This window comes from Eschrichtius robustus, chromosome 12 (assembly GCF_028021215.1).
Source record: "Eschrichtius robustus isolate mEscRob2 chromosome 12, mEscRob2.pri, whole genome shotgun sequence".
NCBI classification, from domain to species: domain Eukaryota; kingdom Metazoa; phylum Chordata; class Mammalia; order Artiodactyla; family Eschrichtiidae; genus Eschrichtius; species Eschrichtius robustus.
The window spans coordinates 53,067,362-53,094,745 of NC_090835.1; the positions used below are offsets into that span (position 1 = coordinate 53,067,362).

At 46.6% G+C, this 27,384-nt stretch overlaps 1 protein-coding gene across 1 annotated transcript in view; it reads right to left on the reverse strand.

Moving 5' to 3' along the window:
• Positions 1-18,667, reverse strand: part of CMTM7 (CKLF like MARVEL transmembrane domain containing 7) — a 42,705-nt gene extending 24,038 nt beyond the window's left edge. The window contains exon 1 of the mRNA XM_068558930.1: positions 18,406-18,667. Within this exon, the coding sequence (XP_068415031.1) occupies positions 18,406-18,564 (159 nt within the window). The 5' untranslated portion in view covers positions 18,565-18,667. The remainder of the gene's footprint in view (positions 1-18,405) is intronic.
• Between the last annotated feature and the right edge of the window lie 8,717 nt (positions 18,668-27,384).

The window sequence follows — 27,384 nt, forward strand, 5'->3', positions numbered from 1 at the left end:
GAAGAACTTGTTAGGGACACCGCAGGGATGCACTCAGATGCATCTACTCAATGGGAGTGAACCACAGGAATGAATGAACAGCTTTATTCAAGAAATAAATTGTAATGAAAAAGAAGGAAGAGAAGGAAGCCACAGATTAAAAGAGACTTGAGAGACAGACACATGAACAAAATACAGTGTGTGGTTTTTGTCTGGATCCTGATTTGAGCAAACCAACTGTTTAGACACACACACACACATAACTGGGGAAACCTGAACAGACTGGATATTTGATATTGCTTGTCTTTTAAGCTGTGACAATAGTAATATAACAATATAATATAATATAATCATAGTGGTCACTATTACGAAGTATACATACTGAAATATGGAATCTAGGATTTGCTTCTAAACAATCCATGGGGTAGATGGGAGACAGACATAAAACAAGACTGACCATGTGTTGATAATTGTTTTAGTTGGGTGATGGATGCAGGGTCATTATAATATTCTCAATATTTTTATGTTGAAAATTCCCCATTATAAAAACTTTAAAAAGCAACGTACAGGGAACTGTGAGTAGACCCGAACCATGGAAATAATGTTGCGACCAGGGAAGGGTGGCAGCTGAACAGAGGTGTCAAGAAACTATTTCCCAGTTTATCCTTTTTAGACTTTCAATGCAAGACCCAGATGAAACAGGTAAATTAACACCCTCACTGCTTGATTAATTCCTCCAGCAATTTTGCTGAGGCGGTTGACAATGACGGTGAAGCTGTCAAAGCCTAACAGAACCATGACGAACTGATTTCTATGGCTAACAGCGCTTCCATACCTCACCACTACCAAAAAGTCCATTCTGGGAACCAATCAAGAATTTTTCCAAACTCTACGCCTTTGCACAGGCCGTTCCCTCCTCCAGAACGCTCTTCCCGCCTTTTCCTCCTGCCTTGCCATCATCCCACGCTCAGGTCTCAGCCTGGAGGTGCCTTTCCCGGGAAGGTCTGAGCACAGGCTGGGAGGACCCAGAGCACCCTCTGCCTCCTCCTGCAAAACCCTCGGCCCCTATGCTAATCACACTTCACGGATTCAAAGACGCCCCGTCTTTTCACACCATCTCTTCCCTCCAACCGGAGGCGGAGCTATACCTGCTGCTGGCCAGACCAGACAGCACCTGTGGAGCAGTTACCATTGCCTGCCATGTGCCAGCATCAAAACTTGCGAATGGGTGTCAGCACATGGAAGAAAATCCCAGAGGCCAGAGCGGAGCACTCTTCGAAGCCCTGGGAACCAGAGGTTGTGGGGCTGACATGGCGAGATGGTGAAACAGGCACATCAAAACAGTCAAAAGCCAGCTTACAAGCCCAGCACCAGTAGCTTTTAGTTCTTTCACAGATTCTTCTAAAGAATGCTGCACTGCTCACACTTTGGATGGCACAGAGGACCAGAGTATGCAAAGATACTTTAAAAAGGATTTCTTTAAAAAGAGTCCTTAAAAAAGAAAAGAAATTTAGAAGAGGGCCACTTTAGGAATATCTTAACCAATTTATTTTCCTTCATCAAGTTTCCTTTTTATGTATTCACAAGAATATATAAAATCTCCATTTAGTTAAGTCTAAAGGAACTCTTTCAAGGAGCATAAAATAAAATTTCTAAATGATAAGAGATTTGCATCCTCATATAGTTAACACTGGCTTCCTTTCCTAGCAGTGTCTAAAACAATGCGGCCTTGGAGGTGATGATATACAACACCTGTATAGTGTCCAGATCTTCTGCCCAAGGGGAAAGGTCTGATCAGCCTTGTTCACCGCTGTCCCCCTCAACATCTGGCACAGGGCTGGGACAGAGGAAGCATCAAATAAATATCTGATGCAGTGACCTGAAGCAGAGCCTCTGCCAGACAATGAGCCACGACTAGAACCACACAAAGGTTTATCACTCGAGCCAGAACTAGAAATCCGAAAGTGAGCTGGCTGTGTCAGGTCTTCTATTCTCTCAGCCTTTAATCCACTACAGCGATGCCGTTGTTCAGTGTTTGCTGGTGTTGCTTTAAATTAGGAGCTCCGTCCTGACAGCCTGACAAACTGGCAGACACTTCTCTCATCCCTCGGCTCACCTCTGCTTGCTTTGGCGTCGGAACCCCGTTTTGAGTGCGTAAGTCAGTGGAAAGCTGTTGACCCAACTAAATAAAATCGGGCATCCAGCCTCTCCCAGCAGGCTCCTGCCTCCTGGCCTGCAGGCCTGAAGTGACTGCCCCGGGCCCTTCCACAGCTTGGCCACTCCCCTCTCCCTCATTATCCCTATTAATGATCATGATTAATAATTATCATTACTGGGTCTTCTGAGGAGGTCCACGCCTCTCAAGCACTTCACCCAAGCTGACTTTTCTGAAAGGAGTGCTGTTACCAGAGGCTTTGGCAAAGAAAATCTTCCTTCATTTCATTCAAAAAAAAAAAAAAAAGATTCTGCACGGACATAGAGAACAGACTGGTGGTTGCCAAGGGGGAGGGGGTCGGGGGAAGGATGGAGAGGGAGGCTGGGATTAGCAGCTGCAAACTATTATATACAGAATGAATAAACAACAAGGTCCTACTGTATAGCACAGGGAACTATATTCAATATCCTGTGATAAACCATAATGCAAAAGAATATTTTTTAAAAAGAATGTGTATGTGTATATATATATATATATATATATATATATATATATATATATGTATATGTATAATTAAATCATTCTGCTGTACAGCAGTAATTAACACAACACTGTAAATCAACCATACTTCAATAAAAAAATAAATTTTTTTTTTAAAGGTGATATTCATTTTAATTTTATTTATTTATTTATTTATGGCTGTGTTGGGTCTTCGTTTCTGTGCGAGGGCTTTCTCTAGTTGTGGCGAGCGGGGGCCACTCTTCATCGCGGTGCGCGGGCCTCTCACTATCGCGGCCTCTCTTGTTGCGGGGCACAGGCTCCAGACGCGCAGGCTCAGCAATTGTGGCTCACGGGCCTAGTCGCTCCGTGGCATGTGGGATCTTCCCAGACCAGGGCTCGAACCCGTGTCCCTTGCATTGGCAGGCAGATTCTCAACCACTGCGCCACCCGGGAAGCCCAAAAAATAAATTTTTTAAAAAAAGCAAAAACAAACAAAAACGACAACAAGAAAAAAAGATCCTGACTGCTTTCTAAATTCCAGGCACCCTGTGGTGACCCAGACAGGACGGTCACTGCCCTTACGCAGTTCAGGTCCTGGTAGAGAAGACCCACCACCAACAGGTAATGAAGATGTGAGCAAGGGGATTTCAGCTAAAGAGGTGCTGGGAAGAAAGCAGAACTGGGCAACAGAACAGGGTGATGGGGGGTGGCTGGGTGGAGTTGTGGGGGACTACTTCAGACGGGGGGGGGTCCTTCAGAGGCAGAACAGGGGGAAGCAGGCCATCTCTAGACCTGGGATTGTTTCTGTTTCCTTATATTTAAATAGGAAAAAAAGGGGAAAACCACACGGTCCAGTGGTTAGGACTCAGTGCTGTCACTGCCGAGGGCCCAGGTTTGATCTCTGGTCGGGGAACAAAGATCCTGTAAGCCGCATGACGCAGCCCAAAAAAACAAAACTAAACCATAAATATGAAAAATGGGGCCTTGGAGTCCTCTGCACACAGCTGACAGAAAAAAGAGTAGAGAATCCTGCCTCTTAAAAGCCTCAAACAGGAAGCGACAAATAACACTTCTACGCTCATTCCATGGGTGAGAACTAGCTGCGCGGCTGCACAGCTGTGGACCAGAAACAAGCCTGCACCCTGGGAGAGGGAGCCCGGGGTTTTGGTCAACAGCTAAATACTTCAGCTGAACTCTGTATCTGATGGCATAAACGACTGTGAACTCGGGTGCATGGCAAAAAAAAAAAAAAAGAAAGGAAAATAATAGTAACTAAATGATAGAGGCTGTTGTGAGGAATCCCCCAAGCAATTTTAGCCATTGTCCCAAGGATATTACCCTTTTTTTTCGTTTTGGCCGAGCCATGAGGCATGCAGGATCTTAGTTCCCCGACCAGGGATTGAACCTGTGCCCCCTGCAGTGGAAGCGCGGAGTCTTAACCACTAGACCACCAGGGAAGTCCCCTAAGGATGTTACCTTTGAGTTAAGCCATTTTTGCTTTTTCTTTTTATTAACAGGACATGCAGTTAAGCTCAACATGAACTATTACCCCCAGATAGGAAGTCTGCAAAAGGGACTTTTGTGAAAACAAAAGCACTAAAAGGGAGATAAGTCACCATGATCCAAACACTTTTCTTTCCTTTCTTTCTCTTTTGCCTCTGTTGTAGCCACAAAACACGGAGAATCAGAGGGTCCCTCCGAACCAACTTCAATATCCAATGATGGGGCTGCTCTGTCCTGGACTCTTCACAAATGTCAAAGTCCCGAAAAATAAGAGAGACCGTTCCAGGTTGAAGAGATTACAGAGACACAACCACTGAAGGCAACACTAGACCAGAAAAAGGACGTTAGTGGGTCAACTGGTGAAATCCGAATAAGGCTGATAGATTAGACACGACAGCACTGGTGTCACTGATCTCCTGATGGAGGGAGCCATAACTGCAGTTTGTAAGAGAAGGTCCTTAGGAAATGCTCACTGAAGCACTGGGGACAAAAGGGCATCATGTCTGCAACCTACTCTCAAACGGTCCAGAGAAAAAAAATAACATGTATATAAATAAAAAATGATTAAACAAATGTGGCAAAATGTTAACAACCGGAGAACCTGAGGGAAGGGTATGTGGGGAGTTCTTTGTGCTGTTCCTGCAAAGTTTCTGTATATCTGTAATTATTTATAAATAAAAAGTTATAAAAGTATATATAGTTTAGAGACAAATCATTGGGCACTTCTACAAACATTTAAAACAGGAACTATTTCACAAGCAGTAAATTAAGCAGGGTTCACTCGACCATTTTAAGACGTATTTGAGCTGCAGTCTCTTACCTGTAAAGATTCTACTAGAATGCGGTAAAATTTATTTGGCATTCTAACAGTTTGGGGGAATTGGGGACACTTCATTTACTGTCTGTGGAAGGCCAGACAGCACATGTCTGGAACCCACTTTTCATCTTTTGCCTCCACCCTGCCATCTGAGAATGACTCTGATGCTCTCTTCAAGTTTGCTCTGTCTTTATGGTTCTGCTTTTCTCAGCAAAAATTCAAGGACCGCTTCTCTCTCTGAAGAACCTATTAAGGAAAAAATTGTGCTAAAATAAAGAAGATGGAGGCGTAATGCCAGCCAGAGTGGCGGAGGGTGGCCATCACCTCTCCAAAACTGCATGCCTGGAAATAAGCAAAGCGCTTCTAAAAGGACAAACTAGGGACTTCCCTGGTGGTTCAGCGGCTAAGGCTCCACGCTCCCAATGCAGGGGGCCTGGGTTCGATCCCTGGTCGGGGAACTAGATCCCACATGCATGCTGCAACTAAAGATCCTGCGTGCTGTAACTAAGACCCGGCACAGCCAAATAAATAAATATTAAAAATAAATAAATTAATCAATTAAAAGGACAAACTGTGAAAAGTCTGCCCACAATGGACAGTCTTTAATTGGTTGTATTAGTGTCCTGTGGCTGCTGTTACAAGTTACCACAAAATTGGTGGCTTAGAACAACAGAAATTTATTCTTTCACAGTTCTGGAGACCGGAAGTCCAAAATCAATATCACTGGGCTGCAGTCAAGGAGTTGGCGGGGCTGAGCTCTCTCTGGACACTTCAGGAGGGTGTGCTCCTTACTTCTGCCAGCTTCCATGGCTGCTCTGGCCATCCTGGCTCATGGCTGCATCACTCAAGCTCTGCCCCATCTTCACATCACCATCGCCTTCCCCACAACCCTGCTGTTGAGTCTCTTATAAAAAACACTTGTTGTGGGATGTAGGGCCCACCCAGAAAATCTAGATAATCATTTAAAGACCCTTAACATGATTAAGTCTGGAAAGACCCTTGTTCCAAATAAGGTAACATTCACAGGTCCCTGGGTTTAGGACGGGGATATAAATTTGAGGGGAGGGGGACCAGATGACCCACTACATCTGGAAATCAATACTTTATCTCTAAATGACACTAAGACAATTATATGTTGAAATGGTGATCACAGCGCTAAATATAGGCATATCTTGTTTTATTGCATTTTGCTTTATTGCATTTTTTACAATAGCACTGGTGTCACTGATCTCCTGGAGTATCTATTGGTGCCTGTTTTCCAACAGCATTTGCTCACGTCATGTCTGTGTCACACTTTGGTTATCCTTGCAGTATTTCAAACTTTTTCATTATTATTATATTTGTTATAGTGATCCGTGATGTTACTATTGTAATTCTTTCGGGGGCACCACAAACCACACCCATGAAAGACGGTGAGCTTGGGACTTCCCTGGTGGCGCAGTGGTTAAGAATCCGCCTGCCAATGCAGGGGACACGGATTCAAGCCCCTGTCCGGGAAGATCCCACATGCTGCGGAGCAACGGAGCCCGTGCGCCACAACTACTGAGCCCGTGTGCCACAACTACCGAAGCCTGTTAACCTAGAGCCCGTGCTCTGCAACAAGAGAAGCCGCCGCAATGAGAAGCCTGCGCACGGCAACGAAGAGTAGCCCCCTCTCGCCACAACTAGAGAAAGCCCGCACGCAGTAACGAAGACCCAACGCAAAAAGAGATAAATACAAAAAAAAAAAAAAAAAAAAGATGGTGAGCTTAACCAGTAGGTGTTGTGGGGTTTTGTTTGTTTGTTTGTTGGGTTTTTTTTTGGCTGCACCCCACAGCATGTGGGATTTTAGTTTCCCGACCAGGATCGACCCCACGCCCCCTGCAGCGGAAACATGGAGTCTTAACCACTGGACCACCAGGGAAGTCCCTGTTGTGTGTGTTCTGACTGCTCCACTGACCAGCTGTTCCCCATCTCTCTCCCTCTTCTCTAGTGTCCCTATTCTCTGAGACACAACAATATTGAAATTAGGCCAATTAATAACCCTACAACGACCTCTAAGTGTTCAAGTGAAATGAAGAGTCATATATCTCTCAGTTTAAATCAAAAGCTAGAAATGATTAAACTTAGTGAAAAAGGCATGTCAAAAGCCCAAACAGGCTGAAAGCTCGGCCTCTTGGGCCAAACAGCCAAGCTGTGAATGCAAAGGAAAAGTTCTTGGAGGAAATTAAAAGTGCTCCTCCAGCGAATACACGAAAAATAAGAAAGCAAAACAGACTTAATGCTGATATACAGAAAGTTTTAGGGGCCTGGTTAGAAGATCCAACCAGCCACAACATTCCCTTAAGTCAAAATCTAATCCAGATCCAGGTCCTAACTCTCTTCAATTCTATGAAGGCTGAGTGAGATGAGGAAGATGCAGAAGAAAAGTCTGAAACGAGCAGAGGTTGGTTCATGAGGTTTAAGGAAAGAAGTGTCTCCATAACATCAAAGTGCAAAGTGAAGCAGCAAGTACTGATGCAGAAGCTGCAGCAAGTTATCTAGAAGATCTAACTAAGATAATTCACGAAGGTGGCTACGCTAAACCACAGATTTTCCATGTAGACAAAACAACCTTCTATTGGAAGAAGATGCTATCCAGGACTTTCATAGCTAGAGAGAAGTCAATGCCTGGCTTCAAAGCCTCAAAGGACAGGCTGATTTTCTTGTTTGGGGCTATTGCAACATTAAATTGAAGCCAATACTCACTTATTCTGAAAATCCTGGGCCCTTAAGAACTACGCTAAATCTACCCTGCCTATGCTCTCTAAATGGAACAACAAAGCCTGGATGACAGCACATCTGTTCACAACATGGTTTACTGAACACGTTAAGCCCACTGGTAAGACCTATTGCTCAGAAAAAAAGATTCCTTTCAAAATATGACCACTCGTTGACAAGGCACGTGGTCGCCCAACATCTCTGACGGAGATGTACAAAGTGAATGTTGTTTTTAAGCCTGCTAACACAACATTCTGCAGCCCATGGATCAAGGAGTCATTTTGACTTTCAAGTCTTACTATTTACGAAATACATTTTGTTAAGATTATATAGCTGCCATAGATAGGAATTCCTCTGATGGATCTGGGCAAAGTCAACTGAAAACCTCTGGAAAGGATTCACCATTCTAGCTGCCATGAAGAACATTCATGATTCATGGGAGGAGGTCAAAATAGCAACATTAAAAAAAAAAAAAATAGCAACATTAACAGGAGTTTGAAAGAAGTTGATTCCAGCCCTCATGGATGACCTTGAGGGGTTCAAGACTTCAGTGGAGGAAGTCACTGCAGATGTGGTGGAAACAGCAAGAGAACTAGAATTAGACGTGAAGCCTGAAGATGGGACTGAATTGCTGCATCTCCTGATAAAACTAGAACAGAACAGAGGACATTTCTTACGGATGAGCAAAAAAGTGGTTTCTTAAGATGGAATCTGCTCCTGGTGAAGATGCTATAACGCGTGCTGAAATGACAACAGAGGATTTAGAATATTACAAACACTTGGTTGATAAGGCAGCAGCAGGGTTTGAGAGGACTGACTCCAATTTTGAAAGAAGTTCTCCACTGGGTCAAATGCTATCAAACAGCACTGCAGGCCACAGAGAAATCATCTGTGAAAGGAAGAGTCAATCTATGCGGCAAACTTCAGTTGTCCTATTTTAAGAAATTGCCACAGCAGCCCCGATCTTCAGCATCCACCACCCTGATCAGTCAGCAGCCATCAAACACCAAGGCCAGACCCTCCACCAGCCAAAAGATTATGGCTCGCTAACGGCTAGAGGAGCATCTCTGGGGTGCACCTCACTCTCCAGAGCTCCCCGCAAGATCAGGCTGAGGCGAGACTTCTCAAACCCATCTGTCTAGTCCTCCTCTTGCCCCTGACTGCTGCCCTCACTCAAGAACCAGTTGCACAAGAATCCCCATCTCTAGCTCTGCCTTTAGGGAAGCTGACTTCAACACTCCCTGTGATGGATGTTGGGAAATTCTAAGAAAAATGCTGGTCACGCAGGTCTTCTTGTTCCCTAGACTCTTCTGGTTCTTAACATCTTAAATAAAGTTAAGTGGGAGTCTAGAGCAGTGGAACTCTGAACCCTGACCACGAAGTAGAGTCTCTCAATGGCAATGAATGTGGAAGACCCCTGAAACCGTCTGGGAGAAGATCACAGGAGATGTGTGAGAATCTAAATTACAGGACAGATGAAAAAATTTCCAAGAGCAGGCAACATTTGGTCCAGGAATTCTACTTTTAGGAGTTTCTCCTTCTGATTACCTGGTACGCACACAGAACTATGATATGTACAAGGGTATCTACAACAGCACTATGACGTAACAAAAGATGGGAAATAACCTAAATGCCTGTTGAGAGGGGACTGGTTAAATAAATTATGGTAAATCTACTCTCTGGAACACAATGCAGCTGTTAAGGAAAATGAGGAGAATGAGAATACACTGAACACATACGGAATTATCCCCAAGATGGAAAGAAGATGGACAAACACGCACACACACACACACACATCGAAACATAAAATAACTCCTGAAGGATATACAAGAAACCAGTATCACTGGTAGCCTCCAGGAAGGGAAAGCGAGAATTGGAGGACTTTTTGAACTTTTAAAATCTTGATCATGTGAATGTTATCTGTTCAAAAAAACCAAATACAATTTTAACAATTGTACAACCATAATTACTGTTTGCATCAGGATTTTTATTTTTTAGAATGGCTCTGGGAAGTGACCCTGGAGGACAGTGGGACTACTGGGCGATGGGGGCCATTCTTACATGTCTAGTAGCTGCACAGAAGGTATTTAAATTCCCCACACGGTTTCCTCATCTGTAAAGTGGAAATACTGACACCTCTTAGGGATGTTGTAACGACGAGTGAGTTCTTGCATTTAAAGCATTCAGCACAATGCCAAGAGCAAGAACTCAACCAACAGATTTACTCCACAGGAATTCAGTGACATGTGACCACAGCCCAGATAAAAATTTGTATAACTGTTACTGTAAAAATGGCCACTGTACCTCTTGTCTCCTGCACGGCTGTTGCCCCATGTTTTCTTGCTAAGGAGCAGCCGTGAGAGCACCAGATTTGATGCAAGAGGCCCGGGCTTCTGTGGGTGTGTGAGATGTCTACTGCTGCATAGCAAATTACCCCAAGTTGGTAGCTTAAAACAATATTCATTTATCATCTCACAGTTCCCACCAGTCAGAAGCCCTGACAAGAGACTTCTGCTCAAGGCTGCAGTGTAGGCGGTGGCCGGACAGGGGTTTCGTCTGAGGCTTGGGGTCCTCACCCAAGCTCATATGCTACTGCAGCTATAGGAATGAGGTCCCTGTTTCCTGGCTGGCTGTCAGCAGAGGGTTGCTCTCAGCTTCTAGACAGAACCTATAGATGCTCGCCACGTGGTCCTCTGCCAGGCCCTCTCCCAGCAAGGCAGTTTACTTCTCCAGGGCCAGCAGGAGCATCTCTCCTTTGGGAAGAACCCAGTACAGCAGGTCCCCTACGTACGAACCTTCAAGTTGCGAACTTTCAAAGATGCGAACGTGCGTTCGCAAGTCCGATCACATAAGTTAGTTCACATGTCTGGCGTACACTGTCACGTGCGTGCATCCTCTACAAGTGGTTGTGCTTTTGTGTACTTTACAGTACTGTATAGAGTACAGTAGTACAGTATCTTTAATTCAAGCCCAGGATATCCACAGAGATTCACGACGCAGGAAATGGCAAGGGGATTTTCTTTATTTGAGGAGGCACTGTTAGTTTTTGAAGCACAGGACCTGAACATAGAATGGTACATAAAGGTTGCAGCAGCCATTCAAAACGCAATCCAGGGGCTTCCCTGGTGGCGCAGTGGTTGAGAATCTGCCTGCCAGTGCAGGGGACATGGGTTCGAGCCCTGGTCTGGGAAGATCCCACATGCCGCGGAGCAACTAAGCCCGTGTGCCACAACTACTGAGCCTGCGCGTCTGGAGCCTGTGCTCCGCAACAAGAGAGGCCATGATAGTGAGAGGCCCGCGCACCGCGATGAAGAGTGGCCCCCACTCGCCGCAACTAGAGAAAGCCCTCGCACAGAAACGAAGACCCAACGCAGCCAAAAATAAATAAATAAATAAATAAATTAAAAAAAAAAAAAAAAAAAACGCAATCCAGTGCTACCGTGTCATCTATGACGAGAAAAAAGGAGCTACTACCCAATGATAGCTACTACTATCACTGGATCATTTTTCAAGAGGGTAGATAGAATTGAATCCAGCAAGGAACCAAACCTGTGCCATCAATGTCAGGCGTGAGTGAAATTGCAGCTTGCCCTCCGTCTCCCATTGCTGATGATCCTTCAGCTCTACCATCTCCCCCCTCCTCTCCCTCCTCCAGTCAGTAACTCTTCTTGCCTGTTCACTCGATGCCAGCCCCTGTATGCCAGCTGTTGTACTGTACTACTGTACTTTTCAAGGTACTCGACTGTAAGATTAAAAATGTTTTCTTTATTTTTTGTGTTTGTTTGTTTTTTATGTATTATTTGTGTGAAAAGTATTATAAACCTATTACAGTACAGTACTATATAGCCGACTGTGTCAGTTGGGTACCTAGGCTAACTTTGTTGGACTTACGAACAAACTGGACTTTACGAACGCACCCTTGGAACGGAATTCGTTCATATGTGGGGGACTTAACTGTACCTCTTTTGAGAGCTGTCGCCTGATTAGATCAGGCCTACCTGGAGATAATGTCCTTTTGATCAACTCAGAATCATCTGATTTAGAACCTTAATTACATCTGCAGCATCCCTTCACCTTGGCATATGACATAACCATGGGAATGACATCCCATCATCTTTGCTATTTCTTATTGGTTAGAACAAGTCATAGGTCTTGCCCACACTCAAGAGGATGGAATTACATAAGGTTGTGACTCATTGGGGGTCCCCCTAGGGTGTGTCTGCCACAGTGGGCTAGCCTGGGAACCTGTCTGCCATACACAGACAGACAGACAGCACACCATGGCGGGGAAGGGTTGGGCCTTGGCCACACCTAGGCTCAAATGCTGGCTCCAGAATTTAATGGAATTTTTGAAACTTGGGCAAGTTACAAAACCTCTCAGCCTTCATTCAACCAACAGAAGGGGAAAATAAATAACAGAGTCATTAAGGGTTAAACAAAGGGGAACTGCATGTAAAATTGCCTGACATAATAAAGCAGACACCCGAACCTTAGTTCTCCTCTCAGGAGGAACTTAGGACTTAAACACAAAGATGATACTAATGGTTTCCTCTTAAGCCTTCCAGCAGCCCAGACAGTAACATGTGAAACGCTTTATAAAATACGACACACACTGTCTGGCCTATACCCCAGTGAGGGGTTTTCCCCACTCTGGCTGAGTTCATCTCTGGCAAAAGGTGAAACTGTCATTAGTACCTGCTGTCACATCTCAGAGCACCTCCTTTTAGCTCTGCTACCGTCTGCCCACCAATGAGGAGCCAAATGGATAAGTTATGGTCCAACCAACTACCACGTGTAGTTATCACAGCATCCTTTTCAAATAAGGTTTAATGACATGGAAAAATTCTCATGGCATATGATAATGAAAAAAAATAACCCCAAATTGTCCTTTTATGAGCTCAAGATCTGGACTCAAACTGCTTCACTATTTATGGCTTTGTGACTTTGGGCAAGTTACCTAATTTCTCTGTGTTTCCTCATCTGTAAGGTGCAGATAATGATAGGACCTACCTATCATGAGGATTAAATGAGGTCACACATGTAAAACACCTAGCCCAGTGGCTGTCACCTAACAGGAACTCAATGTGTGATAGATGCTATTATTATAATTAGTTAAGTATGACTTTCATCATTTGAGAGGAAAAGTTTAAAAAAGATTTCTTTATAAACAATATTAGCATGGTTGCCACCTCCTTAGGGGAATAAAGAAAACCTAAGAGGAAGAAGTGAGCAAAGAGATATGGAGGGTCATGCTATATTTAATCACTCCCTCTGCCTTCCAGAAGGTCCAATTTACTCTGTACCCGAAAGCCTTTAATTTCTCCCCGCTCCTTCTCATTCCCTTCTGAATTCCCTTCACTTTCTCCATCTCTAAAAAAAGAAAATGACACCCTCTTTACTCTTAAATTTCACAGCAACCCCTTCCGTGAGTAATGTGTGGCAACCATTTTATAGACAATTTCTCTTTCTCTATCAATCAATCTATCCTTCTATTTATCTAAAGTAAAAGGCTGCTCAAGGGAAAGGAAGAGCCTTGTCACTGCCGCTGCGAAGTAAAACACAAAGCAGGTGAAAGGCTTTCTCAGCAGGACGCTGAGAAGCTTCTCGGTGCTGATTTCCGCCAGGGAGCAGGACAGGGCTGCGCTGGGGAGAGGCCCCGTTCTCCTTGCGAGCCCTCATCTCTCAGGGAGACCCGGGGCTGGAGGACCAGCCGCCAGTACCAGGCCCTGAGCCAGGCCACGGATGCCAGGAGTTGCTAAGGACCCCAGAGAGGAATGCCCGGGAGTGAGCAGTGGGCAAAGGAACTGCTGAGCCAAACTGGTGACAAAGAAGGAGAGCATGTGGCAGGCGGCGGGTCAGAGGGAGGCTCCCAGGCAGCAGGCCTGGGGCAGCACCTCAGGCAGATGGCAGGGGGAGGAAACAGATGGACAGCCAGGGGCCCGGGCAGGAAGCACCAGCACTGAGAGTGGGGGATGAGGGATGGGAGGAAGGGAGCAGAGAGAAGGCCTTCCCTGGTACAGAACTGAAATCAATGCACTGACCCACACAGGGAGGCCTCGGAATGTCCCGGAGGGTCTCCAGGACCCACTGTAATGCCAGAAACCCTGTGCAACTCTGTCCAGACTCATGCGGGGCAATGCACCAGCCCCATCCCCACCCTGGTCCCCCAGCCTCATGGACCCTTCAGCTGCTGTTTGCATCAGGACCATCTTCTCTGGCCAGTGGTTCCCAATCGGGGGTGGGGGGGACAAGCAGTTATTTGGGGTGCCCTGGAGGGGAATTCTTGCCAGTAGTTAGGAAATCCACATGCTCTGCAGCCTGAATAAATAATGCCTCATACCCGCGTGGTACTATCATCCTTCCAATGTACGCGGCTGTTGCCATAGCTTAAATACAAGTGCCTTTAAAAGTATCTGATAAAAAGAAAGACTGCAGTAGACGTTATACAGTTCTCATTTCATTCTGGACATACAGAAGATGATTTCTCCAAGACCCCTTGTTTTTGGAAAGGACATGTGGCTGCTTCTGACCAATGGTATCACCTTTGAGCCAAAGAATAAAAGAGAACCTGTAAGATCCTTATGTGCTTATTACCTTCTTTGATTTCAATTGAAGAAGGCATGTGTCATAGAGGGTGTCCCAAAGTCACGGTGGTGACTCCATCAGCCCTGCACCGTGTGACTTGTGAAAAAGATGTATTTTCACACCAGCAACCAATGACTGATATAAACTATGAAGAAATAAATCTTTTCTTATTAAGCTCTAAAAAAATAAAATAAAAGCATTACAAAATTTCCCAGTCCATCCATGTCACTGTTCCTTTTCCAAACCATCAGACACCAAAAATACTACTATGACTTAAAATATTACTACTATCACACTTGGCTCCTTGAAATTTCTGGATGATAAAGGGACAACCATTAATTTCTAGATGTTAACAAGTCTAGACAGTTATTTAATGCCAGCATGCTCAGCAGGGCAAGAGGCGCTCCATTCCTCTCTGTGAAAGGTGAGGGCCATTTATCCCTGGGAAGTATTTATGGCTTTGCACACCAAAACTTCTCTACAGGGGAGTTCATCACTGTCTTGTTCGTGAATGGGCAGAACTGGAAGCTCCTTGAGCCACAAAAAGGGGGAGGGGGCTGGTCACACAGACAAAGGGACATTCGTGACTGGCTATAAAAACACTGTTGAAAACCTAATTGCAGACAAACCTTAAGTGACATGAGAAATCATTCATCACATATTAAGCAAAAAAAGCATTTTACAAACTGTAGAGTATCATCCTTCTTTTGTAAAACCAAAACAAAACCAACAACCACAAATTATATCTCTCCTATGAAACAGTAGAAAATCTTACTTTAAATATCAATCTTGGGGGAGACTTGGGGGAAGACTCTAGTTTCTTCCCTGTGTTTCTCAAAGTTTCTACAATGAACAAGTATTACTTCTGTTATTGGGAATAAAGCCCATAACTTATGTCTTATTATTTTTATTTGTTTGACCATTGATGGACAGCAGTTTCTTGTTCTTGCATCGGGATTGGGTTGGGGTCAAAGACTCTTGACAGTGAGGTTCTTTGCTGCCCTTAACTCTGCAGCTTCCAGGAAACAGGGCATGGGGGTGCAGGTTGCATTTGGGAACCAAATGATCTGAAACAGAACACGGAGGGGTGGGCCATTCTGGGCTATGCTGGCTCATTCTCCACTCACAGGTCTATTCACGGTTATATCGGAGGCTGCGATCCCCCAAAGTCTAACTCCATCTGGAATCTCGGCTGTGAATGTCCAAGGGAAGCCCATACTTGCTCCGACCTCCTAGAAAGTCTTTAGGATGCTCTCTCTGGCCAGAAAACTCAGGCACTCTCCCCCGACTCACACACCCACTTAGGCTCCTTCAATCATATTTCGGACAATTCACTTCTTTAGAATAGTAAGTACTTGCAGTGCCTTCATTACTGTACTGAAATGAATAAAATGCATCCTGCATATGATCCTCATCTCTGTGACAACCAAAAAAAGCTTCCACAAAGTTCCAAAATGACCCCTAGGGGGCTGTACAGCCCCAGGTTGAGAACCATCACTTCAATGGTGGGTTGATTATCGACATGATGACTTCTGGGATAGTCTTAGAATAAGGACCATATCCTCAGCACTATCTGGCAGACCCTAGATGGTCTAGTCTTGGCATATTTCTCCAGACTCATCCACATCACTCCCAGCCTTGTTCCTACCCTCCAACCATTATCACTACTTCTTCCTCCAGTCTCAGAGCCACTGTCTGTGCTCTTCCTTCTTTTGGTAACACTGTTCCCTCATCCTTCAAATATTCCTTCCTCAAAGAAGCCCATCCTTACCTCCCAGACAGGGCAGACCCCCTAGTTAATTCTCTATGACACTGAGGACCTCTCTTTCATAGCTTTTGTCCCAGTTTATAATTTTATATTTAAAATCATTTGACTAATACTTTCCCTATTACATTATAAAGAGAACAGGAGCTGACCTGTCTGGTTTACTCTGCTTTCCACACTGCTCTAGCATACAGTAGGTGCTCAATATTTACTGAGTAAATAAAGGAACCTTCTGGGAATTCCCTGGCGGTCCAGTGGTTAGGACTCTGTGCTCTCACTGCAAGGGCCTGGATTCAATACCTGGTCGAGGAACTAAGATCCCACAAGCCCCGTGGTGCAGCCAAAAGATAAAAATAAAATCAAGGAATCTTCTGGAAGACACTTACATTTCCATCTTTACTGCTTATGAAACTACACTCTGATTCTCCTTCCCTATTATGGTTCTGCAAACGTCCCAGTCACTGCCGAAAGGATCTATCTTGTTAACGGCTGTACTCCCCACGCCTCGCTTGCACAGAGGTAAGAAGAGAGCAAATGCTCAAGAAGTGAGAGAAGCCTCTTTCTACATGTCAGGGTGGGAAGGGGAAGAACTGCCCAACACTGGCCCATGTCTCCCCCTATCTCCTTCCTTTCCACCACCCCAGCATCACCCAGCTCTGACTTAAGCACACTGAATTAGGACGTGGAGAGGCCAATGGGGCATGCCCAGCCCGACACACCCACATTCATGTCTCAAGATTCAACTCAAATGTCACCTTGCTCAAAACCAAAGCAGCGGGCTTCCCTGGTGGCACAGTGGTGAGGAGTCCGCCTGCCAATGCGGGGGACACGGGTTCGGGCCCTGGTCCGAGAGGATCCCGCATGCCGCGGAGCGGCTGGGCTTGTGCACCACAACTACTGAGCCTGTGCTCTAGAGCCCGCGAGCCACAACTACTGAGCCTGCGTGCCACAACTACTGAGCCTGCGTGCCACAACTACTGAAGCCCGCGTGCCTGGAGCCTGTGCTCCGCAACGGGGGAGGCCGCCGCAGTGGGAGGCCCGCGCACCGCGGTGGGGGGTGGCCCCCCGCTCGCCGCAACTAGAGAAAGCCCACGCGCAGCAATGAAGACCCAACACAGCCAAAAATAAATAAATAAAAATAAATAAACTATTAAAAAAACAAACAACCAACGCAGCTCAGCATGATTTTTTTTTGTTAGTAACTAAAATGCCTCTACTTCCTAATTTTTAGTCCATCTAGACGCTCTTCTTTGAGAAAAGGGAACTAAGTCCCTCTCCCCTTCAGGTCTGGCCCAAGCAGGAAACCAGAGCCCCCTCTACACACGCTCAGCACCCAGAGTAACAGAGCTGTGGATGCCTGGGCAGCCCTCACCCCGTGTCCAGGCCTGGGGCTGGCCCACCTTGGTAGGCCCTGCCTCTGGGTCTGTGACCTTGCGTCTAACCCACATCTCTTCCTTCACCCTCCCTTTCAAAACTACCACTTCCCCCTCACCATTCTGGCTGCAAACATGACAAGGAGTGGAGTCACAAAGAGCCCAGCCCAGTTTCAAAACATACCGAACAAACGGGAAAGGTGTTGAAATTTTAAAATTGTAAGGAAGAAAAACATGGGAAGGCAGAGAAGAGTGGGGAACAGGATAACAGGCCGGGCAAGGTCTGCGCTGCTGGAGGTCCCTGCAGCGCCGGTGGCACTCGGCGCCCAGGCCTTCGCCCTGCCCACTCTACAGTGAGCCCCATTCCGGCGACTCCCGCTCTCCCCAGATAAGTACCGGCTCCCCAAAAGGCCTTCCCCATTGACCGCTGCCGTCCAACGGCCCCGAGAACCGGCCCGCCCTTGGAACTTGAGGGGCAGGGCCCGGGACGGCTGCCCCAAGGGTCCCAGGGCTTTCTACCCCCGTGAACGCCTGGCCTTCGGACCCCGCGCTCGGGCGAGGGTGAGCCCCGAGCAGGAAGCCCTGCGGCGCGGAGTCCGGGAAAAGAGGCGGCGGGAGAAGGTCGGCTTCCGTGGCCTGAGCGCTGCCGCCCGGCCGCTCTCCACCCCCGGCCCGGGTCCGAAGCGGCGCGGCCCGAGAAGAGGAAGGAAGACACACAGGAACTTTGGCCGTGGTTTCGGTCACCAGCTCGCAGGCTCCGCAGAGTGGCTGGAAAAACTTGGGACCTCCGAGCTGGGGAGGCGCGAGCAGGCCGGATGGGTGCGCCGAGTTCCAGCGCGGGGGCTGCACGCGCAACTCGCCCGAGGAAGCCCCCTCCAACTTGACTTGGGCGGCGAGACCCCCGCCCGGGGCGCGATGCTCCCGCCGCGGGCGCGTCCCCTCCGCGGCCACCCCGTGTGACCCCGGCTCGCGCCCGGGCCTCTCTTACCATCTGCGCCACTTTCAGCAGCGCTCCGTGGGTGCGGGGGTAGACGGGGTCTAGCAGCCCCTCCGAAGAGCTCGCGCCCAGCTGCCCCGCGCCGGCCCCGACTCCCGGGGCGCTGCCGCTGCTGCACGTGGTGCGGACGAGCCCGGGTCCGTGCGACATCGCGCGGCCCTCGCCGGCCGGCAGCCTCCAGCTGCCGAAGCCGAAGGCCAGAAGCAGAGAGGCTGGGTGGGGCCGCGGGGGCGTGGCGCCGGGGCGGGGCGTGGCGCCGGGGCGGGGCCCGAGCCCCCGGCCCGCGCTGAGGACGCCCACCCAGCCTCCGCCGGACGCGCAGGGGAGGGCCTGGCCTGAGCTCTCCGGAAAGGTGGCGGCAGCCCCCGCCCTCGGGGAGGCGCGAAAGTTGGGCTGGAGGGAGGGGGGAAACGGACGCACTGGGCCGTGGCCTTTCCGAGATGGGCGAGGCCCGGGCACAGCTGGGTCTCAGCCTCCTGGGATCTGGTGTGGGTGCGGCTGCGGATATGTGCTAAGGGTACTTGATTGAAGTGTAACTCACATACACTGAAATGTCCAAACCTTCCGTGTTCAGCTCCGTTGTTATGTATGTGTATGTACACCTGTGCAACCACCGCCCACAGCAACAAATACCGGGCCGATACCCCCCAAAAAGTTCCCTCGTGCTCCTTCCCTCTTTCTGTCACTATAGATTCGTTCTGCCTCTTCTCAGACTTGATGTACTTGAAATAATACAGAATATTTTCATTTGTGTCTGGCTTCTTTCACTCAACAAGATGCATCGAGATTAATCCCAATAAAGCTGTGGTGAACATTCTGGTGAGATTTTTTGGTGGACAGAAGCTCTCATTTCTCCCGGGAAAATACTTAATGAGTGGGTTTGCTGGGTCACAAGGTGAACATAGGTTTACTTCTAGTAGACGCTGTCAAACAGTTAGAGATGCTACATTGCACTCCTTCCGGGTTTCTTTCTTTCTTTCTTTCTTTCTTTCTTTCTTTATTTATTTATTGCTGTGTTGGGTCTTCGTTTCTGTGCGAGGGCTTTCTCTAGTTGCGGCAAGCGGGGGCCACTCCTCATCGCGGTGCGCGGGCCTCTCACCATCGCGGCCTCTCCTGTTGCGGAGCACAGGCTCCAGACGCGCAGGCTCAGTAGTTGTGGCTCACGGGCCTAGTTGCTTCGCGGCATGTGGGATCTTCCCAGACCAGGGCTCAAACCCCTGTGCCCTGCATTGGCAGGCAGATTCTCAACCACTGCGCCACCAGGGAAGCCCCCGGGTTACTTTTAAAATGAGCAAGCAGGACTACAGAAATGTAATGTTATCAGTGTCCTCTCTGAGCAGAGTGTCCCTGTGGCCACACTTGATATATCTCCAAATGTTTCGAAATAACACAAAAAATCTACCTCATGACATCATTGGATGCCAGTGCTGTCCTGTCATCAGAAGACAGTCAATGTGGCAAAGTCCTGATAATTCTAGAATGTCGAGATACTCATGCAATCTGTTTTGACAAGTCTCCTAGGTGATTCTGATGACCACTCAAGTTGAGCGCCATCATTGCCAAAGTTGAGGCATTTCAGGAATTGTAATACCATGTTCTCTACTTGTGTGTACATTTGAAAGTCTTCATGACCAAAAAAACATTGCCTCTAATATCTGTTTTCTGTTTAGATAATAGTCACAGTGCCTTCCATTTCGTTCTCTATAGAACAAAGATAATTGCATCTCGGGGCTGCTGTGATAATGTGATAGCCGTGCAGTCGCTGTGTGACAGCTCCAGATGCATGTCGTTTTCCATACAGATTTACATCATCACTTTTGTACTTTCCCAAGGCTTCGGACCCCATCATGGAGATGACAGGGGGTCTTTGTTGAAGTGAAGGCTTCAGGGAAGCAGAAAAACCCAGCAGTGGATAATTTCCCCTCCTTCCAGGGGCCTTCATCCAATTCTCCAGCAATCTTCTAAATCAGTGATTTTCAGTGTATGGTCCCCAGACCAGCAGCACCAGCATCACCCCGGAACTGGTGAGAAATGCAAATTCTTAGCCCCACCCCCCTCATCCGCCCCAGACCTGCTGAATCAGAACCTCTGGGGGTGAGGCTCAGCAATCTGTGTTTTGGCAAGGTCGGCCCTCCACCTCCCACGTGATTCAGAGGCATGCCGGAGTTTGAGAACCACTGGCGTTTCCGGAGTCCACTGGAGCTGAGCCTTGGCTGGGTTTCTCGGACTGCCGTTGGCCCACGTGCCACCCAGCTTAGATCGGAAATAATCACTGGTGGTGGCCACTCTGTGTTAATCACTTTATCATGATCACTTAAAAGCCCGAGCGAGAGGCTTGGCAGCACAAGAGCTGCGTGCTGGTCGGGAGTGCAAGAAGAGGCTCCACAGACCAGACCTGCGGCCAAGTACACAGAGGTGTCTACACGGGGTGATGACTTCTTGGTGGGAAGGGCTGCCCCCTGGGGAGGAAGGGCTTTGGCGGGTGCAGGGCTGGGTGCACCCAAAAGAGGGGGCCCACCCACCTTTGCCATCTTGTCTTGCCACCTCACCAGCCACATCTAGCAGCTTCCACTCCTTTGGACCCCATGCTCAAGCCTGAATGAACGTCACGCCCTCTGCTATATCATGCCTCTGAGTGTTTGTCTGAACTCTTTTCTCCACCGACGGCTGGTTAACAGCTCTTTATCCTTCATTGTGTGGATGAGATGGCCCCTCCTCCTCCAGGAAGCCTTCCCTGACTTCCCACCACTTCCCAGTAAGGGTAAGGTGACCCTGGTGGGCTCCCATCATTTGATTAGGAAGTTGCATGGTGATACTGTCAAGTCATCTTTGGAAAATACCACCTGCCATGACTCCTATGAGGATTAGATAAATTAAGGCCTGGAAAGTCCTCAGCAAAGTGCCTGGCACATAGCAAGTCCTCAGCAGTGTGCAGGCTCTTCTGGGCCTTTATCCTGACATCCATGGCACCAATCACAATGCCTGGAACACAACGGTGCATCTTTATTACTTTTCAATTTGATAGTGGAAGAACCATTTATGCTTAATTGCCATGAAGCCCAAGGATAATCGTTACTATCAGATGTGACTAACAGGTCACATCAATTTCACTGGTCTATTAAGTTAAAACTAAGTCTGAACATGAATGCTCACTCTGCATTATTTGTTGTGCATAAGGAATAATCTTCTACTTGAAAATGGGGGGAAACCTATCTGGAGATTCAAGAAAAGGGTAGCGTGGAAAGAGCACTGGATTCAGAGTTAGAAGACCTGGCTGGGAATCCAGGTGCCTCGGAGCAGGAATCTCCAGATCTGCAAAGCAGGGGGCGGCGCTGCTTACTCACAGGGCTGCTGTGAGGAGTGAATGAGATTACACGTGTTCAGGCATTCGGTACACGTTAGTGGACCCTGAAATAGGCTGGGATGGAGGACGGCTGTGTCTGGCAGGTTGGGGCACTGGCAGACGGGCAAACAGCATTCTGAGCCAGGACCTAGCGAAAAACAAGCAAGCAAACAACAAAGCAAAGACCTCTGGGCTGCCCTTGGTTCAGGTCTGCCCTTTTTGTTCATAAACCTTGACCAGCTTACATGCCTTGTACCATGTCCCTCCGATACCCCCAAGAAACGTCTGTAAACAACTGAGGGACACGAAACATTGCTAACGCTTGCTGCCCGGCTCAGGATGTTTGTACTTGGTTCCTGCCTACACTTGAGAATTTGGCACTGACTCACACAGGTGGTCCCCGAATTACCCCCACCCCCGCCCAATGTGTCTCTGGAAAGCCCACCCTACAGTGGATGTCACATTGCAGACTGATGTCTGGCAGTGGTTGATGAGAGCACGGTGACATTGGATGGGTCAGCAGTGAAGCTGGCCTTGGACAATTTTCTCTCATTTTCTGATAATTTCCTGTGTGTTGCCATGACTTCTCAAGTAGACTGTAGGTAGGCTCCCTGTAGACCATCTGCTTTGTGAATGCTCTCCACTGGCTGTGACTTGCTATGCTTTGCGGCTGTACATTTGCAAGAGTGGGGCAATGGACGACCCCTAACTCCTTTAGCAGTGGGACAGTCTGCATAAGGGTCCTGGTTTTATTTGCTTGACATTTGGAATGAGGAGATGGGAATTTGGTTGCTGGTCTGCCCACAAGTGAAGTTATCTGGACCTCAGTGTTCCTGTTTGTGAAATGGGCTGATAGTGCTCATTTTTGAGGTTCAAACAGAAATGAATCTGAAAATGTTAAGAAAGGTAACAAAGCAACATACAAATGTAAGGAATAATTAGCTTTTTGTGCTAACGTTTTCTATCAGCATCAGTATTCCTACGAAGTTATCAGGATGGGAGGGAAGGAAGGGGAGAGGGAGGAGAGGAGAGGAGGCTCTTTTTCCTTCTTTATCCATGAAATCTTTCATAAATAAAATAAATGATGACCAAAGATGACTACACTTCCCTTCAAAAGGAGACCAAGGAATGGGCATAGTCCCCTGAATAGTTTTTATGCAATTGCTCTGGTCACCTGCCCACCTTTATAAGAGAACTTGAAGATGTTAATTTTTCCACAAATAATAAGGATCCTTTTTTTCTTTTTGACCTGCTGAAACCACTGCCTTCTCTCGTCTTTTATTTAAAAATATTTATTTCCTGATGATGAAGGTATTTCCTGCTCATTGTAGAAAACTGGGGGAAATTCAGAAAAAACAAAGAAAACTGAAATCACCCCAGGATCCCACCACCCTTTACGGTTTGGTTTGCTCTGCCTTTTGTAAACACCAAGTTATACCACAAACATTTCCTGTTAAAAATTACTCACAAAGGGTTTTTAGTGGCAGCATTGATTTTCTGTGTGTGTGTACAACTTATTTTTCTCCATTATATATTTTTAGGAAGACAGCACTTTAACAACTGATCTTCGTTTTAATAACCAATCTAGCAACCACAGTTCAAGCACAGCTTGAAAAATGTGTTAAAAATACAAAGTTAAATCATTAATGATGGTGCTAACCAATTCTGACTCTGAATAAACTTGGGTTGTAGTGCATTCATTTCTAAAGTCTCTTTCAATGAATTTAATTAATTATTGAATCATTCTCCTCCTGTTACGGTTTTAGGCTAATTTAGTTCTTTTTCCCCCCTATTATACATAAGACCAGGATTAGCATCTTTGTGCATGAATCTTAGACTCCTAAGAGAAACATCCCCAAGTTCAGGGAATGGATAATTTTTAAGGCTCTTCATATGTACAGTGAAATAGATTTCTGGAAATGTACCACTTCATCCCTACAGCCTATGTAGTTTTCACCTGGTTCCTTTCCTCACAGTACAGATGTTCTCTATCCACTAGGCTGGAGGAGCTGGAAGCTCAATGATGTCATGACAAAGAAGTTTCTTTCCCCCTCCATCTCTCTTCCAGTCACCTTCATCCCGCGACTGGCTTCTCCTTGTGGTCGCAAGGTATGTGCCAACAACTTCCTGCCTACGCATTTCCTCAGAACTCCTTTCTCAGAACTCCCCAGCAAGCCTGGTCACGTGCCCCTGCCTGAACCAGTCGCTGTGGCTGAGGTGGGACTGGCTTAGGCCATTCCTAGAGCACAGTGGAGCTGGCTTTCCCCGAAGTTGCTGGGGTGTAAGTGGGTGGTATGGATGTGCAATAAAAACTAGGGTAGTCGGATAACAAGAGGCGGGGAGAAGGGATGCTGAGGCAGCAACAAGGTCGGCTACATCCTGGATGAGTTATTCCGAATATTCTAGAAAAAAGTCTGCCATTGACACACAAGTTTTCTCAAAACACACTTTCCAAATGGAATGTCTCTTCAACTTTCTTGCCACTCACCTTCCTAAGTTTCTGAAAAATCATCACCTCTAGGTTGCCAAGCACCTTCCCCCAAAACTGATCCTCTTAGACACCGAACACCTAAGTTTACTAAGTTTACTTGTAACAACACGTACTCTAATCTTCCCCATTATCCTAGGTCATCAGCACTGGAACAGTTACCTCACCTTCCTTTACAGCTGTCTGCTTACAACTGGCAGCAAGAACGTAGCCAGAACATTTATGTAAGGCCAAGTTAGGAAATACTTCTCAGGTTGCCCTTTTTCAGTGTTAAGTGTGCACACGTCTGCCCCAGGCTTCTATGGGCTTTCCTCGGAAATATGGCGGGTCTGGTCCCAGACCACCACGATAATGCGAGTCACAAAAATTTTTTGGTTTCCCGGTGCATAGAAAAGTTCTGTTTACACTATACTGTAGTCTATGAAGTGTGCAGTAGCATTATGTCTAAAAAACAATGTACATACTTGATTTAAAAATATTTTACTGTTGGGCTTCCCTGGTGGTGCAGCGGTTGAGAGTCCGCCTGCCAATGCAGGGGACACGGGTTCGAGCCCTGGTCTGGGAAGATCCCACATGCCGCGGAGCCACTGGGCCCGTGAGCCACAGCTACTGAGCCTGCGCGTCTGGAGCCCGTGCTCCGCAACAAGAGAGACCGCGACAGTGAGAGGCCCGCGCACCGCGATGAAGAGTGGCCCCCGCTCTCCGCAACTAGAGAAAGCCCTCGCACAGAAACGAAGACCCAACACAGCCAAAAATAAATAAATAAAAAATTAAAAAAAAAAAAAATTTTACTGCTAAAAAATGCTAACCATCACCTGAGCCTTCAGGAGTCCTAATCTTTTTGCTGGTGGAGGGTCTTGCCTGGATGTTGATGGCTGCTGATCAGGGCGGTGGCTGAAGGTCAGGGCATCTGTGGCAGTTTCTTAAAATAGGACAACAGTGAAGTCTGCTTCGTCAATTGACTCTACCTTTCACAAATGACTTCTCTACAGCCTGCAGTGCCGTTTGATAGCATCTGACCCATAGATCTTCTTTCCAAACTGGAGTCAATCCTCTCAAACCCTGCCACTGTTTTATCAACTAAGTTTATGGAACAGTCTGAACCCTCGGTTGTCATTTCAACAAGCTTCACAGCATCTTCACCAGGAGCAGATTCCTTCTCAAGAAACCAGTCTTTGCTCATCCATAAGAAGCAAACTCTCTTCTGTTCAAGTTTTATCAGGAGATGCAGCAATTCAGTCCCATCTTCAGGCTCCACATTTAATTCTAGTTCTCTTGCTATTTCCACCACATCTGCACTGACTTCCTCCACTAAAGTCTGAGGGCTGGAATCAACTTCTTCCAAACTCCTGTCAATGTTGATATTCTTTACCTCTTCTCATAAATCAAGAATGTTCTTAATGGTATCTGGAACAGTCAATCCTTTCCAGAAGATTTTCAATTGACTTTGCCGTCAGATCCGTCAGAGTAATCACTACCTATGGCAGTCAGAGTCTTATGAAAAATGTTATTTCTTAAATAATAAGCTGAAATGACTCCTTTATCCACGGGCTGCAGAATGGATGTCGCGTTAGCAGGCATGACAACATTATCTCATTGTACATCTCCATCAGTGCTCTTGGGTGATCTGGTGCCTTGTCAATGAGCAGTAATATTTGGAAAGGAATCTTCTTCTGGGCAGTAGGTCTCACAGTGGGCTTAAAATAGTCAGTAAACCATGTTGTCAACAGATGTGCTGTCATCCAGGCTTTGCTGTTCCACTTACAGAGCACAGGCAGGGTGGACTTAGCCTAACCTTTAAGGTCCCTAGGATTTTCAGAATGGTAAATGAGCACTAGATTCAACTTAAAATCACCAGCTGCATTAGCCCCTAACAACAGAGTCAGCCTGTCCCTTGAAGCTTTGAAGCCAGACACTGACTCCTCCTCTCTAGCTATGAAAGTCCCAGACGGCATCTTCTTCCAGTAGAAGCCTGTTTTGTCTACACTGAAAATCTATTGTTTAGTGTAGCCACCTTCATGAATTATCTGATCTTCTGCACAACTTGCTGCAGCTTCTACATCAGCACTTGCTGCTTCACCTTGCACTTTTATGTTAAGGAGACGGCCCTTTTCTTTAAACCTCATGAACCAACTTCTGCTAGCTTTAAACTTCTCTTCTGCACCTTCCTCATCTCCCTTAGCCATCACAGAATTGAGGAGATTTAGGACCTGGCTCTAGGTTAGGTTTTTTTTTTTTGGCTTAAGGGAATGTTGAGGCTGGTCTGATCTTCTTTTTATCCAGACCCCTAAAACTTTCTACATATCAGCAGTGAGTCTGTTTTGCTTTCTTATCATTCGTGTATTCGCTGAAGGAACACTTTTAATTTCCTCCAAGAACTTTTCCTTTGCATTCACAGCTTGGCTGTTTGGCACAAGAGGCTGAGCTTTCAGCCTGTCTGGGCTTTTGACATGCCTTCCTCACTAAGTTTAATCATTTCTAGCTTTTGATTTAAACTGAGAGACATGTGAGTCTTCCTTTCACTTGAACACTCAGAGGTCATTGTAGGGTTATTAACTGGCCTAATTTCAATATTGTTGTGTCTCAGGGAATAGGGAGGCCTGAGGAGAGGGAGAGAGACGGGGAATAGCTGGTTGGTGGAGCAGTCAGAACACACACATTTACTGATTAAGTTTGTCATCTTATAGGGGCATGGCTTGTGGTGCCCCCAAACAATGAGCAATAGTAACATCAAAGATCATTGATCACAGATCACCATAAGAAACGTGAGAAATTTGAAATATTGGGAGAATTACCAAAATGTGACACAGAGGCATGACACGAGAAAATGCTGCTGGAAAAATGGCACCAATAGACTTGCTCCACATAGGGTTGCCACAAACCCTCAATTTGTATAAAACACAGTATCTGTGAAGTGCAGTAAGGTGAAGTGCAATAAAACGAGGTCTGCCTGTATGCCTGGATTGTTTTTTTCTGTGAAAAATCTCTCTTTTCAATTTAATAATTGTCTAGGGAACAGAAATACAGACTTTTAAATTGATATTCTACCCAGGGCTGCATCTTCAGTTAGTGTTTTTAAATGTCTGTCCTCTAAGCAGAGATATTTTATGTATTTAAAATCTTTTGTGTGCTGATACCC